Below are 12,225 nucleotides of genomic sequence, written 5' to 3'. Positions count from 1 at the left end.
GAAGCAGACTCCAGTAGTCTACATGGACGTTTAGCTGATGTTCTGACGACGGGCACGATGGAGCCCAGCCCGATCCACGACGAAGAAAACGGGTCTGGACTCACTGACGCGGAAAGTTGCGATTCTTCTGATGACGAGGACATAAATGCCTTATAAGTTTGTTGTACTATTGCATATAGCCTTCTGTTTGTGATAGCATGTCGTTGTACAATAAAGGTTTTGTAAGAATTACTTGTCTCAGTCATTCTGTACCACGTGCCGGCGACCTCGTTTAATCCGGCATGCCGGGATAGACCAGGCAGGCAGATCGCGAAAGTTGGTCGACCTCGGAAAATCCGGCATGCCGGATAATACGCGGTAATACGGTACCAGGTGTTTTTTCTCTCTTACCTTCGCAATCAGTTGCATATTGTACGGCCCGCTGACAACCAAAGCCTGCCCTATAGCCTGACATATGGAACGGATCTTAGCCAGCGTCTCCGGATTCAAGTCTTGAGGTGGTGTCACCAAGGTTGCATCGCCAGAGTGAACACCAGCATTTTCCACATGTTCAGACACGGCCATGGCGACCAACTGGCCCTCCTGAGCAACAGCATCGACATCGATCTCCTGAAAGGAACACATTTTGTGTGTGTAACACCTATATAGAAAGAAGGGGGGGAAGAGTGACAAAGGAATTCCAGAGGCAGAATCAAGGCTGTTCATCTGACCTTTGCTTCACAGATGAACTTTGAAATCACAACGGGATGCTCCTTTGAAACAGCCGTTGCTTCACCCAAGTAGTTCTCGAGATCCTTGTGCGTGTAGGCAACGTTCATGGCCGCGCCGCTCAACACGTAGCTCGGACGAACCAGACAAGGGTAACCCACTTCGTCGCAGAACTTCTTTGCATTCTAAATGAGCAAGCATAAAATGAATAGGAACTAGAGTATGTTTATTCCCCACAACGTCAGATGATGCCCTTGCTAGAACATAGTGGATAAGTTTCTGTTATTACCTCCAAGTTTGTCAGCTCTTTCCAACGGGGCTGCGATATCCCGATAGAATCCAACATGCGTGAGAATTTGAACCTATTTTCGGCACAGTCGATCGACTCTGGAGATGTTCCCAGGATGCGGGCCTGAAACAATCGTGGGAAGAAACTTCTACAACGCAAATCAGGCTGACCAGTGAACGGGTAATCGAACTGCGCTGTTAAGATTACCTTTTGACGGTGGAGGTCCATCGCAATATTGTTAGGGAGTTGGCCACCCATGCTCAAGATGATGCCTTCAGGTTGCTCCAAGTTATAGATATCCATCACAGTCTATAGCAGGTGCATTAAAGAAAAGGCAGAATTTCATACAACATTAGTACAGGGGTATATATATGGGGGGTTATATACTTTCTGCTCTTTACTGTTCTTTCACAGGGCATCTGCAGTATCACGAGATTTTACAGTTTTACCCCTTTTAACAAAAGATGAATAAAATTGTTTACTGCCTCATATGAAAAAAAGAAGAAAAAAACCCCGAAAAGCACAGGGGTCAGTTATATATATTTCTGTGGCGGATCTACATCTCTAACACACCAGCACTACTAAGCAGCCGCAGTCACAGGACAGCGTTACAGACTACAACTAGTGGCGACCTCTAAGGAAGGGACAGAAGCTCCGAAAGATATACAACAAGGGCATAAACATTCAGTACACATTGCAAAGCTCACCTCAAATGATATCTCGTCGAAATAAAGTCTGTCACACATGTCGTAATCTGTGCTGACAGTTTCAGGGTTACAATTTAGCATGATTGTAGGCTTTCCGATCTGCAAAGAGGTAACATCACAACTACAACCATGCCACTGATCCACTACAAACAAGTTGTTGTTGTCATAAAATAAAGTTGTTACAAACAAGGCCAGTATGTTACCTTTCTCAGCTCTTGGACACAACTGACAGCGCACCAGTCAAATTCGACAGAGCTGCCGATACGGTAAACACCTGACCCGAGCACCATTGTTGCCCTTTGTTTGAAGTCAACGTCGTTGCTTTTGGCATTATACGTAAGGTAGAGGTAGTTTGTAGCTGCTGGCCACTCCGCTGCCACGGTATCAATCTGCTTTACGAGCGGGACGATTCCCAGTTCTCTTCGAGTCTTGCAGATGACAAGTTCCGTACTTGAAATTAAAGATTTTATGGCACGATTAGAAGCTCATGGCTGTGCCAGCAGACACCAACTCACCTCTCTACACAATCCGCAATCTGCTTGTCGGAGAATCCCAGCTGCTTGGCGCGCAGCAACACTTGGTACGTCAACGCTTCTGGCTGGAACCACATGTGTACACTCCCTCAGCTACTCAATTCCAGCATCAACATTATTTCCCTGCAACTTACCTGTTTACGTAATGATTCGAGGAATGTATAGTGGTCGATGATGTTTACCATGCGGTGCAAAAACCAAGGGTCGATCTGTGTCAGCTTGTTCAGCTGCTTGACAGTGTATCCAGCTTTGATTGCAGATGCAAGGTGGAACATTCTCTTGTCTGTGGGACAGGTTAGTTTCTGGAGGACAAAACGAGGTTGGGTAGGAGGGGAATTTGGGAATTTTTTTTTTCAGGAGCATTAGAAGGGAATAAACAATGTTTGCACTAAGGGCACAAATCACAGTGCCGCCAAAATTCACTGCAGCGAATATGGCCACAAGATCCAATTTAGGTGAGTGCAATGGGCTTCCTGGTAATGTTCCTTGATTGAGAGTTTCAGAATGTTAAACAGGGTGCCAGAAAACAATCTGACTACACTTAGGCACGTTTTGACATTCAAACAGGCTAAGCATGAGAAGGCACAAGGGCTGACCTCCTCACTGAATGGTTTTCGATATGGATCCAACCCGTGAACATGTTCGTCGACCATACGTATAGCCTTCTGGAACGCTTCCTCAAAAGACCGGCCGATTGACATTACTTCTCCGACACTTTTCATTGAGCTGCCGATCTGAAAGGGGGGGGAAGGATTTTTCATTCAAGGGGAAAGAACATTTATACATATATATCGAACAATTCTATAGAGGTGTTGCAGACCTTGTTGCTGACATGCGGAAATTTGCCCAGGTCCCAACGTGGAATCTTCACAACGCAGTAATCCAGACTGGGTTCGAAGCAAGCTGTCGTCTTGCCCGTGACCGAGTTGTGCAGCTGAGGCAGTGGAATCCCCAAGGACAGTTTGGCAGCAATGTACGCGAGCGGGTAACCAGTTGCTTTGCTTGCCAGCGCCGAGCTTCGTGAGAGTCGCGCGTTTACTTCGACGATGTAGTACTTTGAAAGAAAATGTCGATAAACATCAACAATACGGGCATCCTTCTACGCTCAATGTACCTCGAAGGAGTTCGGACTGAGAGCATACTGCACATTGCACTCTCCGACAACTCCCAGATGGCGGATTACACGAATGGCTGTGGTACGCAACCGGTTGTATTCTTCGTTTGTAAGCGTCTGGCTCGGGGCCACCACAATAGATTCACCAGTGTGGATTCCCAAGGGGTCCAAATTTTCCATGTTACAGACCTACAGTAACACAGAAAACAGCACACATATCAAAGCTAAAATAAATGAAAAGAAAAAAATTACATTAATCTTCAGGATCATGAATTAAAGCCCCTAGCTTTCTGCGGTGAAAAATTAACATTTCTGCGAAGTGGGACGTACAAATCTGCTGGATTCTGCAGGCAAGATAAAAACAAGCAAAAGAAAAAAGTTACAGAATCCCCCTCCCCCCCCCCCCCAAAAAAAAAACGCTTGCCGGCTCATCCTGCGCGCTTTTTCAGTCTTTCGTAGCTTTTCAGTGCACAAAGAAAATCAGACTACACTGACAATTTCTCATAGGGCATTCCTGTCATCAAATTTTCTTTCGTCGCAGAATGTTCAGCCGCGTGTCACCATTATCAGTGGCGTCGGGTATCGCAGTCACGACTATAATCGGGTTTAACCCACAAAAATGTCGCAGATCAATTCAAATCCTTACATAATTCCATAATATACCAAATAGTATTCTGCAAAAGACACCCCATTCAGAGGGAAACAGCAGGTTCCGCAAAACATGGCCAATTCCACAAAATTTCGCGGAACTGCAGAATGCTGGGGGCTCTAGTGAGGGCCGTCGCACGACATAAAACACAAAATTATTATTGCAAGTTTGGGACTCGGAACTAACCGTGATGCAGTTGTCGTACGCATCGCGGACAACCTCGTACTCTACTTCTTTCCATCCCTTGAGGCTTTTGTCTAGCAGCACTTGGCTGGATCGCACAATGGCTTGGGCAACAAGTGTCTTCAGTTCTTCAGGGTTGCTAGCAAACCCAGATCCCAAGCCTCCTAAACAAAATGCGGCACGAACCAGGATGGGATAGCCAAGCTTCTCGGCTGCCGCGAGTGCCTAAGTGGAAAATCATTTAGTCAGCCAGTAAACTAAATTGCAGAGACCGATTCAACACGTTATCAGTTGTCGTCGAAAGGTTTATCGGAAACACAAAAACCGAGAAGAGCTAAAACAACAGAAGCACAGGGTCTTGCAGTGCTTTTCATTCCCTACTTGCTCGTATTTTCCACAGCACATATCCTAGACAACGTGTTCCAGCAAGTATCTGTGCATTAGGACAGCCACACGTTGTTGTTTGCTGCAGTTTCACCAATAAAATGCTTCACTGTACAATGCATTTTGCTTTCATACACACTGTCTTTCTGCGCACATGTTTATTTACCTGATTTTTACCCCACGAATTTAGAAAAAAATATTTCCCGAAAACTTCAGGCTCTAATTATTTGTTGCAGAGCACGCCGCAGTAAAGAACAAAACATTTTCGGGGCCACCTCAGTGCTCCTTTAACATCCGTTGCTCATCTAGAAAATTGAAGGCGATCTCTTTTATTCCCTGTACAGTGGAATCTCGCTAAACGGAAATCGCTTAAACGGAATTACTGCTTTAACGGAACAACAGCCGCAAGGTCGTTTGGATTCATATTTATGCAGTGCAAAAAGGTTCTCGTTAAACGGAACAAAAATTTTTACACCACTGGGTAAACGGAACAGAAAACTGAACTGACTTAACATTGCAAAGCAACATCGCTACACACATTGCAGCTTGAGCTCTCCGCTTCTGGTATGGTCATGATTAGGATTAGTATGTTAACAGTAGTGAATGCCATTTTCAACTGCATTGCAGAATCGTGCACATCATGCTCTTGATCTTCAAAGCAAGATCGAAGTTATCAACAATTTTGAGAGTGGTTGCTACACAAAAACGGAGCTCGTGATTAAGTAAGGGATGCCAAAAGTATGTTAATAAGAACTCTTAGCGAAAATTACAAGCTCTGTGGTGCCTTTAGTGCTTCATGATTTGGACAGAAAATAAAAAAAAGAAAAAAGAAAAGAAGACCGACTCGGTGACTACGAGAGCTTGAAAAATGCTTGCTACTGTGGATAAAGCATGCCCAAATTCAGAATATCCCAATGAATGGGCCTATTGTTCATGTGAAGGTGGAACATCTCAATGAGGACTAGAATGAAGTTGAAAATTGTGTGTGTATTCCTTGCCTTTGATGCAGTAATGTGCATAAAGACTGCGTACAGCTTCTGCACTCCTGGAAATTACGGTACACCATTTAACATACCACACACAACTCAGTAAATGGAACTACTGATAAACAGAACAGATCTTCCAGGTCCCTTGAGGTTCTGTTTAATGAGATTCCACTGAAGATGTATTTGAAGATGAATACTTGCTCTAACAGCATCAAGTTTACAATGTCCGGGGAATACAGAGCATAGTTGTATTGATAAAAAGAAACTAATCCAATATAAATGTCAATCTTTTCTAATTTAAAATGTCAACCTCACTTATCACATTCCTATGTCCAGCGAGACACTCACCTCTGCCACAGAGTAGACAGCACAATTGGGCACCACTTTCTCTCCAATTTCTTCAACTTTCTCGGCAAACAGCTTGCGATCCTCCGAATTGATGATGGAGCTGATCGGAGTTCCGAGGACAGCTACTTTGTACCGATCCAGCACTCCAGATCGCTGGAGCGCCACTCCGCAGTTCAGGGCAGTTTGGCCCCCAAATGTGAGGAGCACCCCATCTGGACGCTCAGACTTAATCACTTCAGTGACATAGTGGGGGGTGATGGGAAGGAAATAGACCTTGTCCGCTAGGCCCGGTGACGTCTGCACCGTTGCGATGTTAGGGTTGATGAGAACAGTTTGGATTTTTTCTTCGCGAAGCGCCTTGATGGCCTGCAAAATTCAGTTCCAAGTCTGATTGGGACTGAAGCACCTTAGGCACAGTACCGTAAAGCTGTGACAACTGTTAAACTACCTGTGAACCGGAGTAGTCAAACTCTCCAGCCTGACCAATTGAAAGTCCGCCAGAGCCTAAAATGAGGACCTTCCTCGGTCGCTTCATGGGGACGCTCGGAGCATCAGGGATCACTTCGGACTTTGGCGAAAGTTGGAATTTGTTATGAATCCTCTCACTTATTGGAATGCTATGTAAGAAAACATAGGCATAGTTAACGCAGGGGATAGCAAACACAAGACAAATATTGATATCCAAAGGACAAGCGTAATTTAAACAGGATGTTGTGACATTTGCGTTAGCACACAACTATGGTGCACCACTTTAAACTACAAATTGGAAGAAGGCTGCACGAGTGCCTTACTTTGGGTTTTGCGCAACTGCGTCTCTCACAGATTCCAGGAAGACATCGAAAAGGAACTCCAAGTCTTCGGGACCTGCCATGTGTTCAGGGTGGAACTGGACACTAAAGACACAATGAAGATGATGCATGTTACGAATGAAACCACATGTGTACGGCTCACTTTCTTACACTAGAAATTTAGCCCACTTTTAATAGAACTGTCTGAACAGGAAGGAAATGGGGAACTGCCTGAACAGGTAGGCATAATAAGACCAGAGGTAGACCCAGGAATTTTCTCAGGGGGGTCCAGTCCAGGGCAACATGCTACATACGGGAATCAAAGGGAGGGATCGTTGAAACATGGGGACCTCTAGATTATCAGTTAAGTGCTCTAACCATTATGCCACAAATGTTGTAATGATTAGCACACCTAACCGGTAATCTAGAAGTCTTGATCAAGAGGTGCAGGCTTGACTTGTGCCGCTGTTTTGACAACTGCCATATTTCAATCTTGAGGTTCTTAGGCGCCTTGAGGCTTGTGTTCCAGACTTGGAACAGCTGCTCTCAAACTGTTATTTCTTCAACTTGAGTCATAGTGACAACTTATCCAAACCCTGCATTTTCCTGTCTCTGTACCGAAATACATTTTAGCGATTCAATTACAACCTCCCAATGGGATTAGCTCAGTTTTTTGGGGGAGATCTCCACAGTGTAGTACAACAGTGCCACTGGACTTGTACAATTCTGCTAGACTGGTATTTTCGAGATGACAATTTCTGAATAATCATTGTAATCACTTTTCTATGTGTCACTTCACTTACTCATATGTTCACAACTTAACTGTCTCAAGCCTTATGGACTTCATACATTACTATCAAAGGAAACAATCGGAGGCCGTACAGTCAGATCACATGGCTACAAATGCTACGGAGACCCTGGTAAGCGCAAGATATCCGTCCAGGCCTAACGGCTTTACTATTCCGCTAAATTTTGCATATTGCTTTTATGGCGTTCTCTTACTTTAAGTAAGCTTACCTAAAAAATGGAAGGCTCTTGTGAACCATTCCTTCATTAGTCTTGTCGTTAGCATTTGTGAATAATGGTTCCCAGTCGTCGGGAAGATCCGATGCTGATACAGCATAGCCATGATTTTGACTCGTGATGCAGCACCGACCAGAGTTCTTAAACAGGCAAGGCTGATTGTGTCCCCGGTTCCCATATCTGGAAAGCAGCATGTTGCAATGTCAGTAATCTGTTCACAATGCTTCACACGTTGCACCCTCACTTCATCTTGTAAGTAGCAGCTCCAATAGCGAGTGCCATCAGCTGGTGTCCGAGACATATACCGAACACTGGACGTGACTTGTTCCATAAAATCTGCTCTAGGTTGTCGATGGTTGTTCGACACATTGTTGGATCGCCAGGCCCATTGCTGACAAACAGGCCGTCGAATTCTATGTGAGCAGAAGAGAAACAATTATGCCTCTTTCGAGAAAGATAATGGCAATGAGTGAGAAAGTGACAAAACGAAGCTTATGGTCCCTTTCTGTTTTTCTCCTTCAGAAAAGCAAAACATGGGGTGTGTTATAGTGGAAACACCTCAGAACACATTAAAGGAGCACTAAAAAGCAAAACCAACTTGTTCTGAGATTAGAGTTTCAGTAAGCATTGTGCAACAAAAACAGTTTTACATTGCACTACTGTTCATCACGAAAACACAATCGAAACATAAAAAAAAAAAAAAAAAAAAATTCATCGCTGGCAGCAGCCAATTAGAACCTCAATGGCGGTAGCCAATCAGGCAAGGGAATGTGCGTTCACAAGAATGTTGTACATCTGCGTGCTTCGAACGTATAGTGTATCTGTAGTAGTTTTGTATACGTAGTGTTCTTCGTTTTCGGGTTAAACCTGATTTGTCACGATAGTTCCTCCCCCCCGAACACGTTTTCAAGAATTCGCGTAAAACCCGATATCTACCCGAAATCCTTGTGGTCCTTCAACTTCTTGTTCCAGGTAAATTGTCGGAAAAGTGAATCATAATATCAGCAAAGAGAGCTGTTTGTGACAACAAATTTGTCCTCCTTTTATAATCCCCTCCTGCAAGAGTCAAAGACGAGCTTTTCATGAGCTCGGGTAAGTGTTTGAATACCGCGGTCATTCACTGCCCCTGTTCCGAGCGGAAATATAATGATTGTTGTTTCTCGTCCCAGTGTCACATCACTGGCTTGTTTCATATGCCTTTCGTTTTACCAAAAAATTCCCCGATGACATAACGAATAGAGATCGCAGTGCCCGATTTCTCCCCGAATTCTCGTGTATAAATAGCACCCGATTTTTCCCTCCCGAATTTGAAAAATCATAAAACACGAAAACGAAGAACCCTATGTATACGTATGCCGCATCACACACAGTGTAAAAACAACTTAATTGCCACTGGTAACATTAATGAGACATGTTCCTATGCAGTAAACTATTCGTAAATCTCTACAGCAAAATTTCGCTTCATAGGTAGGTAGCCCTATTTCTTTTAACGCAAAACCACACCACAGTGGGGCATGCACATCCAGCACTGTAACTCCTGATGCGTGAAGTGCAGTGATCGTTGTGGAGTGGTGCGGAGGGAAGAAAAAAATGGGAATCGAGTCATAACAGACGCTGCAAAATGAACACAACCCTCAAAGTAGTTTGAATGGAACTTCTGGGGAATTTCAGTGCCCCTTTAATGTTTTGTCACACGTTCCCGATACGAATGATTGCCATCGTTTTCTCTGTGCTTCAGAGCATTCACAGTATGGTCATCAGTGTAGTTAACTTTCATGTGCAGGATAGCGAGCACTAGACACTAAGTGCACTTAGCTTCAGAGTACCTATACTAAGTTCCACATGTGAGCAGGTGAGGCAAGGAAAGGCCATCTTCTTTCCGCACCACACTAGCATCACCTAACGGCTCTCACAATGCTATCTGTGGAGCGCTCCAAAATGATGCTCCTGTTGTAAGCACCTCACCAAGGCAGATACCTTGGCAGCCTTGGAATGCTGTCGTCGACAATACATAAATAATGGTGCATGACAATCAACCCAGGCCTCCACGACGAACATTGTTATGTTAGCTGTCTTTGCTTCTCAAGCGGGGATGGCGCTGGTGTGGAACAGAAATAAAAAAATGGCTTCCCTGCTCGCCTGTGGAGCTCAGTGTTTCTACTCTGAAGTGAAGCTTATTTAGTGAGTGAGTCAAACGTCTTATCATGGTAACGATGACTAAGGACACTGTACCTTCAACATTAATTGGATGGTCCCAGGGCACAACTGTAACAGAAGCTCCACGAGCCAGAATGCACCGCAGCTGGTTGTATTTCATGCCACAGTCGATTATCGTAATCCGAGGAGATCCTCCGGGGTTGTAAATTTTGGGTCCCTACAAGAGAAATTGTGCTAAAGGCTTCCAGTTAGACACAACAAAAGAGCAAATAAAGTTTGGAAAGAAAATCTTCTACTAACACATAGGTCAAACCAGTGTAAAAAAAAGCAAGCCAGCAAATACATCACTAATAACAAATGACAGATGGGAGTATGAGATGAAGGAGACACTGGGCATGTTGGGTGCTCTGCACAGTTTCGGTATGTGTCCTTTGTGGCACCTTTAGCACTTTTATTGAAAATGGAGGACCATTATTTCCCTAATACAAAATACTCTTTCCTGTTTTATATTGCACCCTGTGCCCTTCGCTAGCTCATTTGTACTCAAGCTCCTAAAAGACCGTTAGGACTGCAAAACAGGCCGAAGCGTACCTTTAGGGATACTTCTTTTACAAGGTTGAGTGTGTTTGGGTTTTCAAACTGCAACTGGGAAGCATCTGTGCCTTCAATGACAATCTGCAATGAAGGACATTGAAGATGTACAGTGTAACAACATGGTATGAAATAGTACAAATTACTGCCGATACATGGCAAGAATTGTGTCTTCTTACTATTACCATACATTACAGCACACAATATACTTGAAAAGGCTCAAAGGAAGAATTCGGTACACACAGAACAGCTCAGCATTTACTCACTACAATGAAAGCGTAATCATACTAGGTTGATAATAGAGACAGAGAGAACACGCTTGCCTTTCCTAACATAGACCCCTTTTCACGTATCCTTTTCGTCAACTCTCGAGTATCAATACCTGGAGGAAGAACGCAGAAATTTCGTTAGCTGCAAAACACTCGAGGTGATCGTCATACCAGTGATGCCAGGAACGCCGTTATTCTTCAGCCAGCTGGACAGCGAATATTCTGCATCCCAATGACTGTACTCTGCGACGTACTCCCCAACAATAAGACCTGCAGCCCATATCTTGTGAGACTCAAAATGCAATGGAACTCCGTACGAGTCCTTTGTCTCAGCTGGAACGCCATAGTTTCCGATCAGGGGGTACGTGAGGACCAAGATTTGACGATTGTACGACGGATCTGTCAGCGATTCGATGTAGCCCACCATTCCAGTTTGGAACACTGTTGAACATGAATGGAAGAACACATTTAAACGATGTCAGGTCTGCGCAACCGTAATCATTCGAGGTGAATTTTTTGTGTGTCTGTGCTTACCAACTTCGCCAGAGAGGCTTCTGGCTCCGCCGAATGCTTTGCCCGAGAACACGCTTCCATCCTCGAGCACCAATTCGGCTCTCATTTTTATGCTCTTGGTCAACAGGTTCTACAAGACGAGAACAAATGAAGCGATGTCAGTGAGTGACTGAACTACAGACGCCTCTGTGAAGCGCTGTTCTCATATGCACCGCATTTTGGGACAGTAGGATGCGCAAAGTGTATTCGAAATTGTAACCCCTCGAGCGAAAAAAAGTAGCATTGCACAATCTGCTCGGCATGATAGGAGGGAATTGCCGCGCATTATTTCGCACTTAACAACAACAAGAAGAACGTGCTAAAATTAAATGAACGAATTTCTGCTGTTGTTGATAGGAATTCGGAAAACTCGCATGTGCACATGAAACGTAATGAATCCGAACCCAGTTGTTCACGCAGGTTTCTCAAGACAGTACAGCACTGGCGGGTCACACTGGCAAGGACGCCGCTGGAATGTGCTCTCTAGGATAAGTGCAATTTGCAACGAAGCATGCCACAAACACAGGATTCGCTCACCAGCTCCAAACTATCATTGTTTCATAGAGAAACACGTGCTCACGAGACGCGCGCCGGCTGCGAGGAATTGAACGTTTTCACCACTTCATCATAGGCGGCGTCGCCGTCGCGTCACTGGTAGGGCTCGTAGCTCGTAGGGCTAGTCAGGTAGCCAACAGTGGAGTGGAAGCGGTGGAAGCTTGGAGAATTGGTACTTGCTACATTTTTAACTGTTTTCAAATCCAGATTTATGGAATTTTGTCGATACTTCCTAATCATGGTACTTTGACATGCTGCGCGTATCGCATTTCACAGTGACACGCAGTTCCGTCTGCTCGTTGTGCGCGCACAGACACTGTGCCTTTATTGCGTTTTTGCATCGCACTGCAGAGCCAACTCTCTTTTTCCTGCATTTTCCAGTTTTATTC

The 12,225-nt window shown here is 44.6% G+C and overlaps 1 protein-coding gene across 1 annotated transcript in view; it reads right to left on the bottom strand.

The window, feature by feature from the left end:
- The window catches only part of LOC135399323 (multifunctional protein CAD-like), a 32,616-nt gene extending 20,691 nt beyond the window's left edge, over nucleotides 1–11,925 (bottom strand). Inside the window, exons 1-23 of the mRNA XM_064631183.1 lie at nucleotides 11,819–11,925; nucleotides 11,264–11,372; nucleotides 10,901–11,170; nucleotides 10,784–10,842; nucleotides 10,461–10,544; nucleotides 9,945–10,086; nucleotides 7,957–8,125; nucleotides 7,707–7,892; nucleotides 6,693–6,794; nucleotides 6,350–6,518; nucleotides 5,902–6,267; nucleotides 4,187–4,408; nucleotides 3,352–3,540; nucleotides 3,058–3,291; nucleotides 2,834–2,971; nucleotides 2,372–2,539; nucleotides 2,220–2,302; nucleotides 1,908–2,154; nucleotides 1,705–1,803; nucleotides 1,205–1,306; nucleotides 998–1,120; nucleotides 711–893; nucleotides 391–609 (exon numbers count right to left, since the gene is read on the bottom strand). Coding sequence (XP_064487253.1) covers nucleotides 391–609; nucleotides 711–893; nucleotides 998–1,120; nucleotides 1,205–1,306; nucleotides 1,705–1,803; nucleotides 1,908–2,154; nucleotides 2,220–2,302; nucleotides 2,372–2,539; nucleotides 2,834–2,971; nucleotides 3,058–3,291; nucleotides 3,352–3,540; nucleotides 4,187–4,408; nucleotides 5,902–6,267; nucleotides 6,350–6,518; nucleotides 6,693–6,794; nucleotides 7,707–7,892; nucleotides 7,957–8,125; nucleotides 9,945–10,086; nucleotides 10,461–10,544; nucleotides 10,784–10,842; nucleotides 10,901–11,170; nucleotides 11,264–11,348 — 3,639 coding nt within the window. The 5' untranslated portion in view covers nucleotides 11,349–11,372; nucleotides 11,819–11,925. The remainder of the gene's footprint in view (nucleotides 1–390; nucleotides 610–710; nucleotides 894–997; nucleotides 1,121–1,204; nucleotides 1,307–1,704; nucleotides 1,804–1,907; nucleotides 2,155–2,219; nucleotides 2,303–2,371; nucleotides 2,540–2,833; nucleotides 2,972–3,057; nucleotides 3,292–3,351; nucleotides 3,541–4,186; nucleotides 4,409–5,901; nucleotides 6,268–6,349; nucleotides 6,519–6,692; nucleotides 6,795–7,706; nucleotides 7,893–7,956; nucleotides 8,126–9,944; nucleotides 10,087–10,460; nucleotides 10,545–10,783; nucleotides 10,843–10,900; nucleotides 11,171–11,263; nucleotides 11,373–11,818) is intronic.
- Between the last annotated feature and the right edge of the window lie 300 nt (nucleotides 11,926–12,225).

This window comes from Ornithodoros turicata, chromosome 6 (genome assembly GCF_037126465.1).
Source record: "Ornithodoros turicata isolate Travis chromosome 6, ASM3712646v1, whole genome shotgun sequence".
NCBI lineage: Eukaryota > Metazoa > Arthropoda > Arachnida > Ixodida > Argasidae > Ornithodoros > Ornithodoros turicata.
The sequence above is the reverse complement of the archived record's forward strand: the minus strand, read 5'-3'. Positions and strand labels throughout refer to the sequence as shown.